The 13,385-nt window shown below is 34.5% G+C and overlaps 1 protein-coding gene across 6 annotated transcripts in view; it reads right to left on the minus strand.

Annotated features, from left to right (window-relative positions):
• Positions 1-367: 367 nt before the first annotated feature.
• CLEC16A (C-type lectin domain containing 16A) overlaps positions 368-13,385 on the minus strand; it is a 217,043-nt gene continuing 204,025 nt past the window's right edge. For 4 of the 6 annotated variants that reach the window (XM_051963155.1, XM_051963146.1, XM_051963162.1 and 1 more), the window contains one exon: positions 368-5,292. In XM_051963155.1, coding sequence (XP_051819115.1) covers positions 4,940-5,292 — 353 coding nt within the window. In that variant the 3' untranslated portion in view covers positions 368-4,939. Of the gene's footprint in view, positions 5,293-8,698; positions 8,823-13,385 lie in introns of all 6 variants that reach the window. The other 2 variants (XM_051963137.1, XM_051963173.1) reach the window with 2 other exon arrangements.

Here is a 13,385-nt window from a genome sequence, read left to right on the forward strand (position 1 = left end):
TTTCTCTCTGCATTTTAGACTTCCTTCTTAAAAGAAAAAATCCACTTTTCTCAGTACAACAAATCATTTTGCTATGAACCCAGTTGCTAAACCTAAGGTTATTCTTGTTTATGGTCAAAAGCCAAGTATCTAAAAGGATAAATTTTCAAATAGTTCTATTTTACCAAGTTAGTAGAGAGCTCCACCCTTCTAAGAAGTGATTGATAAGTAACTGTCAGAAGAAAAGGGATGGGTTTCCTCCATTCTATACAACCTGGAGTGACTCAGCATAATGGGGTACTGCTTTCTAGCTCTCTGCCTTTCTGAGGAAGCCTTCTGTAATATATGAAGAAGCCTCTATTATGACACAGTATAGCAGCAGACCAGATTCTCCATAACACCATTTTTTATTACCAAGTTAAATTTACAAGGAAGTTCCAGTTTTCATTTCCACCCTCATGCTTAGTACACATGAACTCTGTGACTCATGTCAGCAAATGCAGGTACTTCCCTAGAATGGGCCACATTTTCAGTAATATTTACTGTACCAAGATTTCCCAAATATGTGCCTCTCCAATATCTAGCATTTGCATTTATTATTTAAAGGAACATAATGTATTATTACATTCACTCCAAACATTTAACATGACAAATATATTTATTGCCTCTAGAAAAAAGTTCAGAATTAAATTCTCCCTGTATTTTCTTTTTTTACAGTGCATCTTCAGAACTATATGCTATCAAGTATTATACATCACTTTAATTAAATATGTGCACCCTACTACTTACCTGATCTTTTCTGCTTACAGAACATATAAATGTTGATCACTCTCTTTGGGGGAAAAAAAAAGATACCTTCCTCCTTTCAATGAAGAGCAAACAAGACAGTAAAATACAATGTGTTTTCAAATGAAAAATTAAATGAAATCAGTTTTAACCTCTGTGCCACCTGCAGGGAATAGCTCTATCAAAACTGGTTCACTTTCAGTTACAATGTTTTGAAAGAGTTATCATTTCATGATATCACATCCACTATAACAATCATGGTGGTAACATTTCTGCTTCAATAGTAACTATGGTAGAACAAAAATCAGTCCCTTTGATTTGCCAATTTCCCCAAGAGGCCCTAGCACGGCATTTTCCTTTCATTCCCATTTTTCCTCTCTCCATTTCTCCAAAGAACTCAAAGTAATAAAAGCATAGGCCCCCTACACCTAACATTCTTCAGAAGTACATTTAAGAGGAATTCATTGCATTTGCTATGACCATGAGCCAGGTTTGCTTGTTTTTTAGCTATATTTTAAAATCTTATACAATCCAATCCCTTGGGAGTGGTTGGGCTGTATACCCAAATCCTGGCATTAAGCCTGTGCTTAACTGGGATTAGTGCTGGTTAGATTATATGCTTCAGAGAGAGCATTTGGGATTAAAGTCAAAGTGATTTAACAAGCTTGTCTCTCTACTCTGGCAAATTAATTTATGTTTCCAGGTCAAGAGCTAGGTTAAGGAGCAAAAGTATTGAAATGGAGCTAACCAATGTATCTGCATTTCCTGCAGGTGATAACCAGATTAAAAGATTTTCTAAACCAAATTCCAAGGATTTAGGTCTAGGATCCAAACTTCAGAGAGGTCATATGACAATTACAAAATTTCCTAAGGCTGTTCTAACGGTCCAATGCAAAAGGTCATGAGAATTTGGTCTACTTACATTTGGCTATATACTCAACTATGGCGTGTTAATATGCATTAAAAAAGAATCCACATTGTTCTAATTAAAAATGTAAAGTGATGTGGGAAGTGAAGATTCATTTCCACAATAAAACGGAACCCTCCTAATAATCTGCTGAAAGTTTGCAGTTGGACAGTTCTGCCTTGTCAAGTTCAATGCTAAGTTTGCTATTGGTTTTTGGTGTAAAGTCTGCAACTATTCTTCCAGTTTAAAACAAATTAAATATACAAGGTCCAAAGGGTTCCACACGTACTTAAGTATTCTAAAGAATCAATCTCATCTGGACAGTCTGTAAAAGAGTTTAGAGTACTGGGATTACTAGAGTTTATTAGACAATAATCATGTTCACTTCTCTTGGTGTGTGCAACATTTCGGTGAAGTATATCTCAAGACCCTTTTAATTTCCATACTATCCAATCAAATAAATTAGATTATTCTTTCAAATATTGCTTTGAGAACCTACTTCTTACAAAAACTTGGGTCCTATCTTTTCCATTCATTCATAATTACTTGAAATTGTCTGGCAGTAGGGAAAATGGCCTATGATCCTACCAATACTTTGTTGAACAAGTATCTTGGGAAGAAAAAAACTGGAGGGAATACATTAAATCACAAAAGCTGCTCAATTCAACCCAACTTTGATTTCTTGGAATAGTTATTCCCAGAAAAGAAGGAATTTATAGGCCTTCAATAAAGGGATACAATTTGCATTTAGTAAGAGCCAAAATACATCAGTCCCATTACAAATTCTGAAGGGTATACTGAATTAGACTGAAAATACTTAAAAATTAGAGGGTCCCCCAAGACCACAAAGATCCCACAATTTACAATTTCTTTCATAATGCTCTGATACGGCAATCAATGAAACCATATTTTTCAATAAATATGGTTCTATAGATTTTTTAGTAGGAATTTTTTTCATTTTTTATTTCTGGAAAAATATTATTTTTCTTCCTTCCTTTCTTTAATGACACTGGCCTGAGAAACTAAGTGTGCTTCTCTATTTTATGTTGCCAGAAAAAATAAGTACAAATAATTTCAAAAACAGAAGTAGCATAGTTCTCAGAGGTTTACTGGCTTCCAAGAGGGTAAGAGGGAAACTCCATGTGTATGAAATATATGAAATGTTGCCTTTCCTGTTAAGATACTCATGTTGCTGTAAGAAGAAAATGAGTAAACACTGAATAATTAGCTGTTTGAGGAGGGAGGGTCACTCATTCCTTTATTCATTTATTTCCATCAATCATCTTTTGCCCTTTTCTACCTACCATCCCTTCCTTTGCAGGGGAGCACGTTACTGTCAATAACTATGGTTTTTACTGTCTTTACAAGGGCCTTATTCACTTCTGCTCAAACAGCATGTTTCAGATTGGATGTTTTCTTTTTTAATATGAAGGTCCACCTGTTGTCATGTTTCTGATTGGAGGTCTGCAGGATGAAACTAAGAGGGAGATCTATTTGGAGTAACTTGGTACCCATACTTAAATTTTTTCTACTTCTTTATCCACTCTTTACAACTCTTTTAGGCCATTTCTATTCCAGTGATGTAAAATCTGAATTTTACCAAGTCAATAGGCTACAGCATAAAACTAGTTTGAAAGTTGTTGCAAGGACATTGGTTCTCTGGTTGATCACATCTTCAAAGATGTGCCAGGGAAAGTCTTTGATAACTTCACCAACAGTTCAAAGTCAATGAGAATCATTATTGACACATTCGAAGGACAGATTCTTCAGCAAAAAGAAAGTAGTCTTTCAGTTTTACAGTTGAATGGATTGAGATGAATAATATATTAACTATTTGTGGATGATTAAACAATTTTGTTTTGTAGAAACGTGTATATAATCTTTAGTTTAATTTTAAATATACCAATGTATTCATCCACATGTACAACAATATATGATATTGAAAGGATGAAAGAGGAAATGTAGAGTCTTGACTTGTTTTACAAACAAGCTTGTACATTTGTACAAAGGTTGAGAGGGAAGGGGGAGGAGAGCAACTGAGTCAAAGACTGCAAAAGCCTTGAATGTCATAACCATTAAAATTATTAGCTGGCTCTTGGATTTTTACCTCTGTGAATGAGTACACAAAACTGGTTTTATGGGCAAAATCAGTAGACAAATTTCATTTCACTTGTGTAAAATTATGGGAAGTCTATTCTGTAGTCCTCATGTTTTCCACATTTCTTTCTTTGCCTCATACAGAGATGGCAATTACTAAAGGGGATGCTCAAAACAGTTCACATGTGGTTACAGAAAAAAGCCTGAGTAGAAGATTTCTTGGAACTTTTTATCTTTTCAAGAAAAGATGTTCTCATTAATGAATAAAATAGGGCTTCTTAGCTGTGACAAAGAAATCTATTATACATAATATCTTCAAATTTCTTCTCTGTTTGAAAAAGAAGTTAGGCTTTCTAGGAAGGTGCTTTTTTATTCAACAGACATGCAGAGTTAGGTTGGTGAATAATGAAGTCATAAATGTCACTTAAGACAGTGTAGCATACCACACCTTCTTCATAGACAGCTCTGAAAAGACAGAGAAGCCCAAGATTAAAAAAAAATTATACATTATATACTCTTAGCTTTACAAGAAACTTCAGGAATGAGGTGGTGGTGGTTTTTCTCTTTTTAAATAAATGTTTCTAGTTTAGTATCAAATGCTGAAATAAATATTACACCAATTACTACAGTTCATCTTGTTTTGCATATCTTTTGAAATGACCTCATCGACTGCCATTAGATAAATCTGTTGGGTCAACCCAAAATGAACAAAATGAAAACAGAACTACTTCAGCTGAATGGAAAGTTTTTTGATGGTGGGTTCAAAATAGCTTCAAGAGCCTTTTGTAGCTTAGTTTTTTGCCTCTTTCTGGACAAGTGTTTTGCATCTGAAGTCTAACAAAAAGAATAACAAGATCACACAGAAGTCTCTTCTTTTGGCAGCAAATAGGAAATAGCATTGCTCAGGTATAATTACAGGAGTCTGGAGAAACTCTGTCTTCATCAATTTCTTTGATGCCTTGTTCTTTCTTACATGCAACATAAGAAATGTGAACTCAATAGAGAACTGGGTTTCTTTCATTTCAAGAGACAGAAAAAATATTTGTTAGGATAGGCTATTGCCTTTTCTTAAAATCCTGTCTTTTTTCCAAGTATCCTTCATGTAGCTACCATTTAGTCCCTATAGCTTTTTGAGGGGCCACAAATGAAAACAGAGCAAAATCAACTGCATCACTGTTCAGACTGATCTGCTGGCTCATGAGGGGCAATCTCACCCTCTGTCACTTTACAAGTTTCTGTCTGTGTGGAAAATTGAGGGGTGCAGGTAAAAGAGCGAAGGCTGTGTGGGTCAACTGGAGGAACCAGGGTCAAAGATTCCACACTCAGTGCATCTGTTGTGTCATCAGAAATGAGAGAGATGGTGGGTTGCTGGGCAGGAATCAGGCTGGGAGACAGGTTTGCAGTTTCCACTTCTGAACCCTTTCCAAGGCTCTTGCTGGACTTGGAAGTTGTAGGGACTTCATTAACAATCACCACTTGGTCAGAAAAGGTCACCTGGAGCTGCTGCGAAGCCATAGGATCATCTAGTAGAGAAAACAAATAAATATTTAACACAATACCATTTTTTTCTACTTGAGGTGTTGAAGATTGTCTACCTTCTTTCTTGAAAATGATTCTCTAAAGACTACTTGAGCCATGTGAAAAAATATGCAAGAAGCAGCCAGATATCTGGCAAGTAACTTGCCTCTAACAATCTTTCTGTATGCTTAAGAGTGAGCATATCAAAATACTATCTCTAAGTATGATACAAATCTGCATTACTATGACTATGGAAATATTCTGGAACATATATATAATTACAGGTGGACAATGACTTATAACACTGCAGTGCAGAAACATGGATGTGGTTTATGTGTGGCTGGATCCTGGCAACACCATCCAGAGCACATCATTGAGGAAAGCAAACTAGGTCTAATAAACTTATGGGTATATTTCAAGTCTGTATAATGACCATTTCCAGAAACTGAATTTGGTGAAATTTGCTCAAGGTTGGCATGGGAGGTCAAACTGAGAAATCACTGTGGGGGAAAAAAAGGCCTAATACTGCAGAACTTTTCAGCTAATACAAACCCTGGACTGTGGTTAGTTTCACACTGGTGTACATAAGTGCTGAGTTAGCAATCAGAGAGGGACCTCTAATAGTCAAACTCCATTACTAGAGTGATTATTCTCCACTGGGACTATGGAAGAGAGCCATTTCTGAGGAAAGGAGAGGCTTTCCACCTAATGAAGTTATTTTAAGGAACTGCAATTTCTTTTTTGGTACTTTTCAAAATGCTGATTAAATTACAGACAAATTACCTATTTGCCTTCCAGTGAGTGTTTCACATATACAGAAACACTCAATAAGACTGGAGTTCATTTTAAATACATCTTCCAAGATTTCAGATGATGGTAATTTAAAAAACCATTATAGTGATGCAGACATTCTTCTAGAGGAAATAATTTTTATTTATATGGATCTTCATTTCATGGATACCATTTAATTACACTGGCCATCTAGTAGAAGACCCTCTAATGAATTTTTGTTCTGATGCTGCCTGCACTGTATCTTAAGGATGATTTCAGAAATCTGTTTCATATGATTTCTGTTAATTTGAATCAAACAAAACCAAAACAAAAGCAAAAACTAAAGCTACAGCAAAGGACAGAAAACAAAATAGTGTACAGAATGGAAACAGAAAATCCTGATTAATGCTCCCTATTTCAAAGAGGAAAAAAAAAAAAAACAAACATGAAATTGATCTCTGCAAGTACCAATCCAGATTTTTTGTAATAAGCCTGCCAATCAAAATATATTCATGGCTTGGTTTTTTAAAATTAAAGATGGGTCTTAAAAAAAAAAGGGGGAGACGACCACAAAGATGCTCATCAAATAGAACAAGTTAGTTAAAATTCAGAGAAATCAGGATTCATGTTCTGTGTTTGCTCAGCATTTCTTGGTCTGAGTTTTTGCCTTGAATCCTTTATCCATTATTGCTTACCACTGTCCTACAGCCTTTTGCATCTACTCAAAACAAACTCTAAAGCTACCAATTCTTCATTTCACATTGTTTTCCTCTAATCTGGGCTAATTTTCTCATGAAGTGAATATGAAGGCTAATTAAACTGTAATTTAGGAGCTGAGAAAGCAGTTTGCAAATGATAAAGAGTCAAATTGTGCATTAATAATGCATGCACATTTTTACAGGTGCAACTTTCAAAATTTTTTTCCAATGGTTTTCTACTTGTTGAATTTTGTGTTTTAATGTAGCTTTTATATATACAGAAAAAAGCTACTTAGATGTGGCCAATATCACAGCCCAGATTTTTGAACAATGTTACAATCGAGGGCTCTTTGATGATAACAATAAACAAAGTTAGAAATTTGCAGAAAAAAATATAATTATATTTTAAGAATATATATTAAAAATCAAAAATACATATATATAAAATCATTTCAGAAATCTTTTAAAGCAATAATCTTTATTCTTTCCTAAATGATTATACCATTCCTATTTTTAAACCAAATATCCTTGACTGTGACATAAATGTGAAGAAAAAAAGGAGAACTTTTTAAAGCTTTCATAAAGGAGGATGAGGATTAAAAGAAGAGCAATTTTCCAGCCAAATATTCATATGAAGGTCACTTCTGTAATTATTGCCCCATGTGAATATTCCTGCCAGCAATCCACCAAAATGGATGAAGGCTTTTTCTTACTTCCACAAAATATTATGTTTATAACCTAGAATACACTTGTATTTGAGGAAAATACTGTGAGCAAAGAGGTATGAGACTAAAGTGTTTAGAGTCTCATATTGGGAAATGAATTTTTAATTAATGAATTTTATCAGGCACCTGCCACACTACAGTGTTATGCATCCTGTGGACAAGTGCTAAATACTTGTTGCCTAAGGGCTTGGAATAAAAGACTTTTGATATATATATATATACATACATTTTTTTTTTTATGACAGAAAGGCACAGAGTAAAGTTATATAGAAAATTAAGAAAACTGCAAAGTAAGCAAGAGTGAAAAACCCAAAGGGAAAATACTTTTAAATAAAAAGAAGTCAAAATACTACCAACAGACAAAAGAAATCATAAACTACTAGAACACAACTTAGAAACCAAACAGGAAAAGCAATTTGCAAAAGTTAAAATGTTTTAAGTCCACAACAAAGGAATTATTAGCAAAGATTCTTGTCAATGGTCCACAATCAATCCGAATGTCTAGTATTATGAAAAATATTATTTAAAAGGGGAAAAACAATAAACATTGATGTATATAAGAGAAATTATTGTTGCATTAAGATTTCTGCTGTTTCAATTACATTTATTACTTCAAGTAGAACAAAAAAATATTCCATAATAACATCTGACTGCTTGGTTAATTGTTCATTTTCTTTCGTATACCACCCTTTATCTTCTGACTTCCCCCTCCCCCACAAAAACAACCCCAAAGCAAAACTTCCAAACCAAACTTGAATTGGGGTTTAACCCTGAAGAAATTTTTTTGGAAATTTATCTCTATATCACAGCACATTGAATAAGCCTGCTGGTGGATAGGTTTGTGCCAATCTTGACTTTGACATTATATTTCATAGAAATGGGCATCATTCCAGGTCTGTACAAATTTGGCTTGGAACTGAACTTGAAGTACCTTATTGGTCTCTAAGTATTTCATCCTACCAACTAAACAGAGCCAAAAAGATAATTTGAAGAAAACCTTCTACATGAAAGCTTATAAAGAGCCAATTATGATGAACTATATTGAAGTTTAGAATGATGTTCTTAAATCATACAGCCAAATGCTTTCAAAGTTCTGCTGGTTGATGCTTTTTTAGAGTGTGTCCCACCTGTACCTGAGCGAGTCATGGTTGTTAGTATGGAAATACAGCATAGCTTTTAAAGGCTGTGAGCTCGTGAAGTCTAATGGAGGAACCTGCCTGAATTGATTTTGCGTGAGTTGCCGTGGCAGCTGCTGCTTGAAGACCTAAACCCAGTGTCCACCATGACTGTCAGCCTCCGACAGACTGAACACTCGCCGTCGTCCTTTCCTGCCAGACCTTACTAAAGGAAAACACAGCGACAGATCATAGGAAGCCTTTAACAATGGAACAGAGAAAAGGGAAATGGGAATGGACACAGGATAAATGCTACAATACCAACAACAAAACAGTAAAAGATGCAGTGTAACATCTGCTCATAACTGCTGGTGTTTAGTGCTATTTATGAAGTCACGCTTAGCATGCAGATTAGATAAAGCTACTGAAGAACAAAATGACATCTAAGAAGGAACATGTCCCTCTCCAATCATAAATATATATATGTATATGTATATGTATATTTTTTTTAACAGCGTAAAGATAATGAAACATCAGGCCTGTTGGAAAGGAAACAAGATTTCGATTCAATAATATATAGCATAGGTTGCAAAGTTCAACAGACTCAAGAAAAAACATCTTGTGGATTTTAGATGTGAACCAGCAGTTAAGAAATGATAGTTTTACATATGGGATAGAGTAGAAAGGTAGAGTTGTTAGGGGGGGAGGAAGGGAAGGACCAGCCAAACCAGCTAATTGAAACAAGCATATTTTTGACATTGATTAATAAAGCAGACATCTATCAGTGTCATATCAGGAAAAGTACAATACCGTTCTCTGATGAGTGAATCAACAAAACCAGAGCCAGAGGGCACGGTTTATAAGAAAGCCTTTAGGTATTACAGCAGACTAAAATAATACAATTCTGGGGCTGGAAAGACCTATAGATCACCTAGTCCAATCCCTTCATTGGCTCAGATGTATGAAGTGATTTGCCCAAGCAACACAAATTATCAGTAGTAGGGTGAGGATTAGAACTGATGCTGTCTCCTAGTCTCTTTTCACTATACATAACGCGTACAGGTAGCTGCATTTCCTTAAAGGATCCCCAAAGTAATACCATTTAAAAAGAAAGGGTAAAATAATTAAACACAAAGGGCCTAAAATGAAATATGGTGCTATTTTAATTGTAAGAAAAAGAAAAAAAATCTTGTGGTAAGAGAAAAGTTACTTGTCTTTGAAAGAAACAGACTGCTAAGATGTGAATTCTAAATGAATATAATAAGGACTCTGAAAAGAGGCACATTTTTTTTCTGGGTGTTCGTCCTCAAAATGAAATTAAATTGTACGCATCTTCATTTAGTAGTAGTCTGATTTTTTGTTATTTTTGAAATGGAAATTTGGACTATATTAAAACTGATGGTTCAAGTGTATGGAATGGGAAACTATACACAGTATGCAGACTCACGATCTCCCAGGAATGATCTATGCTAACTTGCTTATATTAAGTCAAGGACATTCCAATTGCCTTTTTTTTTTTTTTTTTAAAGGCTTGGTTCTTTCTTCCCATGTCCTTCATGTCATTCTTTTTATATCTTTTTTTTTTCATAGAAACTTGGAGAAATTAAAATGAAACTGCATCTTATAACTTGACATAACTTTAAAATGGACATGATTAAAAAAAAAAGAACATGACTTACAACTCAATACCCCATTTCAGCTTCATCAAAAGGTAGACTTCTCCCATACTCAAAAAGCAGCACTTCCAAAACACATTTTAAAAACCTCAAAATATGCATAACAGAGGCCACAGTATAGCTGGGACAATTAGAGAAACCTGTATACACTTTAGAGAATGCTTACTAAAGAACACCGTATACTAAAATAATTCACAAGAACTAAAGAAGGGGAAAAAAAAAAACCTTAGTAAAATAACTTTCTAATGGGCTTATTTTTATTTCTATTATAATTTTTGCAATTCAGGTTTCTCAAAAACTGTAAAATACTATAAAAAATGCAAAATGCATCCAATCCCATAATAATCTAAAAAGGGATCAAATTAAAGGCTACTAGCCTACTTATAAAGATCTGGTCTGTCACAGACATGACTCTTGGCTTTCAGTCCAATAGTAAAAAGTTTAATTTCTTTAACAAGAAATTGTTTTGCTAACCACTGATCTTTTTAGATATCTCAAAGCACTTGGTTTAAAAGGCAGAAGTGCATGGAAATTATTAAGATACTAATAATAATCTTGATGCATTGCTTTTAATATACAAAGAACCTGTAATTAGACCTCTTTGGTTCTAAATAGATTTCTCAGTAGTGAATCCTCCTAAGAAGTAGCATCTTCTTCTTCCTAATTTCATTATAACACTGACTTCCCAGCTGACATGGAAATATTTACTCTTAAAGGGTTATACAATATGTATTGTTAAATGACTACTGCATTGATTAATAAGTTGATATTGACAATATCACTCTTTCATGTGATTAAAAAAAAAAGAAACTGAAAAGCTCTCTACTGGACTATAGTAATGTACAGGGAGATAATTAGGAGAAGTTTCAAAAAGACACTTGTCTTTAGTTCTAAGTACTGAATTCAGAATTGGCATAGTAATTTGTTCACAAAGATATGCCTCAAGCAGTAATTTTCAACCTTTTCAATTTTTGAAAAGATAGACTCTTTATAAAACTAAAGGAACCATTTCATTAAACATTTATTAAGGGGAAAGGAGAATATGTGACCTCAATAACACATTTTCCTGAAAACAGAAAAACACCAAACAGCATGGTCAAGGTGGGCTAAAGAAGGAAAGTGATACTGTATGAGGGCAGACAAAAATATTAGAAGGCAGACATCAAAGTCTAAAAAAAATCAAAATGTGTATGAAGAGTATGAAAAATGAATGTTTCCCAAATCCTAAGATTCTACAATAATCTACAAACCTCCATAAAATTTGAAGGAATTAAATTTAGGCCACACAAGAAAAAGTACTTTCTTCAAACAGTGGATAGTATAGGCAGAAAATAGAGTTAAGTTAAAAAATAACAGACTTATTAATGGGTTATTAGACATTCTTGATTCTTTGAGGTTGAACAAGGATAACTGTATCTTTTCATAATATATGTTTTGGCCTTAATTAAGATAGAACCATGTGGACTCTGCTAGTTTTCGCTTAAGGTTAATAATAATATTAATACTTTCTAGATATCTGAGTTTGCTTTTTTTTTTTTTTAGTGTGAGTTTAAATCTTCAGTGAAAGAAACACTTTAAAAAGCATTAATTTGTGCTAAATCTACATAGATCATTTGAAAGATTAGTAATGGTCACTATCACAGATATAAGGCTGATTTTCAAAACTTTATTTTGAATAGGTCATGATGAATAATGATCTTGTTTATTCCCTTTGTGTATAGTTCAACTCTGACGGATTATTTAAGAGTAATATGAGTAACCAACATCTTCTTTGGGACACCACTTAAATTGTGTACAATTCTAGGCATTTTATTTAAGAGAGTTTCAAGTTAAGAGAAAATCTAGTTCTATAATTCAATGAATGCTTCAAGTATATCAAGCAAATGATCAGTATAAATGGGAAGTTTACTTTGATTCTAGGAGGCTACATAAACAGCAACAAAATTCAACTGATTCAGCACCATTGCCCTCAGAAACTATTCCAATAATAAGTAGCAACTGTCTGGATAGAGCATTTTTCTACTGTATAAAATGATTCCAGCAAATAGTAGACTGGAAGGGTTGACTGAAGTAGTGCTCTATTTGGTCTGTAACAGACTAGGCTGGTCTGACCAGAATATTGGGAGGGGGAGAAACCTTTTCATCAGAGGCTAGAAAATGTGGTGGTAAAATATCATAGCTGTGGCTGAAGGTCAGAAAGCTGGGCCTCTGGTAAGCATCTCAGGGACCGACTCCCTAAAAGCCAACACCGTGTCAAACAACTGGCAAAAGGACAGCCACGGCAAGAATGATGGCCCTCTCTCTTTGTGTTCAGGGCTGTGGTACAGCATGATATTAACCAGATGTTGGAGACATGTGGCTAAAGAGACATCTTTCCCCTCCCCCCACTTCCATAAAGAATCCAGAAAACCAATATCCTATTTTCTAAATGAAATTGAGAATACCACAAGTTTAAGCCAGAAATTCTATTTCTCAACAAAACTGAGTTGTTGCTGGCTTTCAGATTTAGATTTTTATATAATTCAGAAACAGTCTGGCTCCCAAGGGATAACTTATCTACTTACCTACAAAGCTGTTGTGTGCACCACACTTTGTAAATCCTGAGGTGCTTTCTAGAAGGGAGCCATTCATTATCATCATAAAAACAGTTCATATTCTTTGTTACTTTGTTGCTAGTGATCAATGGAAAGCAAGCAGCCTGCCTGCCACCTACTGCTCTTCATCATATAGGTGAGTCACTGTAGTTTCAGGAGAGTTGGGCAGGAAGGCTTTTACTTCAGTGTTTCTACTGTCAGGCCACATAAAAAATGGTGACCCAATAGATTTCTTCCAGACATAGTGGGATGCACAAAATTAGAGTACATACTTATAATGTTATGGCCATCACTTACTGACTTAGGACTAAAATTAGCAGAACTGCCCAGTTATTTTCACCTTCAGCTAAATTAATAGTTTCTCCTTTTCTAACATGAGAAAACACGTCACTGACATGTCATGGAGAATGAAGAGGAGATAGGTGTCAAGGGATTAGGAAAACCTGAGAAAAAACAATTCTCGGCATCTGAGGGAAGTGATGAAATTGATATACATATCAGGATAAGATGAACATTTCA

Source organism: Antechinus flavipes, chromosome 1, assembly GCF_016432865.1.
Source record: "Antechinus flavipes isolate AdamAnt ecotype Samford, QLD, Australia chromosome 1, AdamAnt_v2, whole genome shotgun sequence".
NCBI lineage: Eukaryota > Metazoa > Chordata > Mammalia > Dasyuromorphia > Dasyuridae > Antechinus > Antechinus flavipes.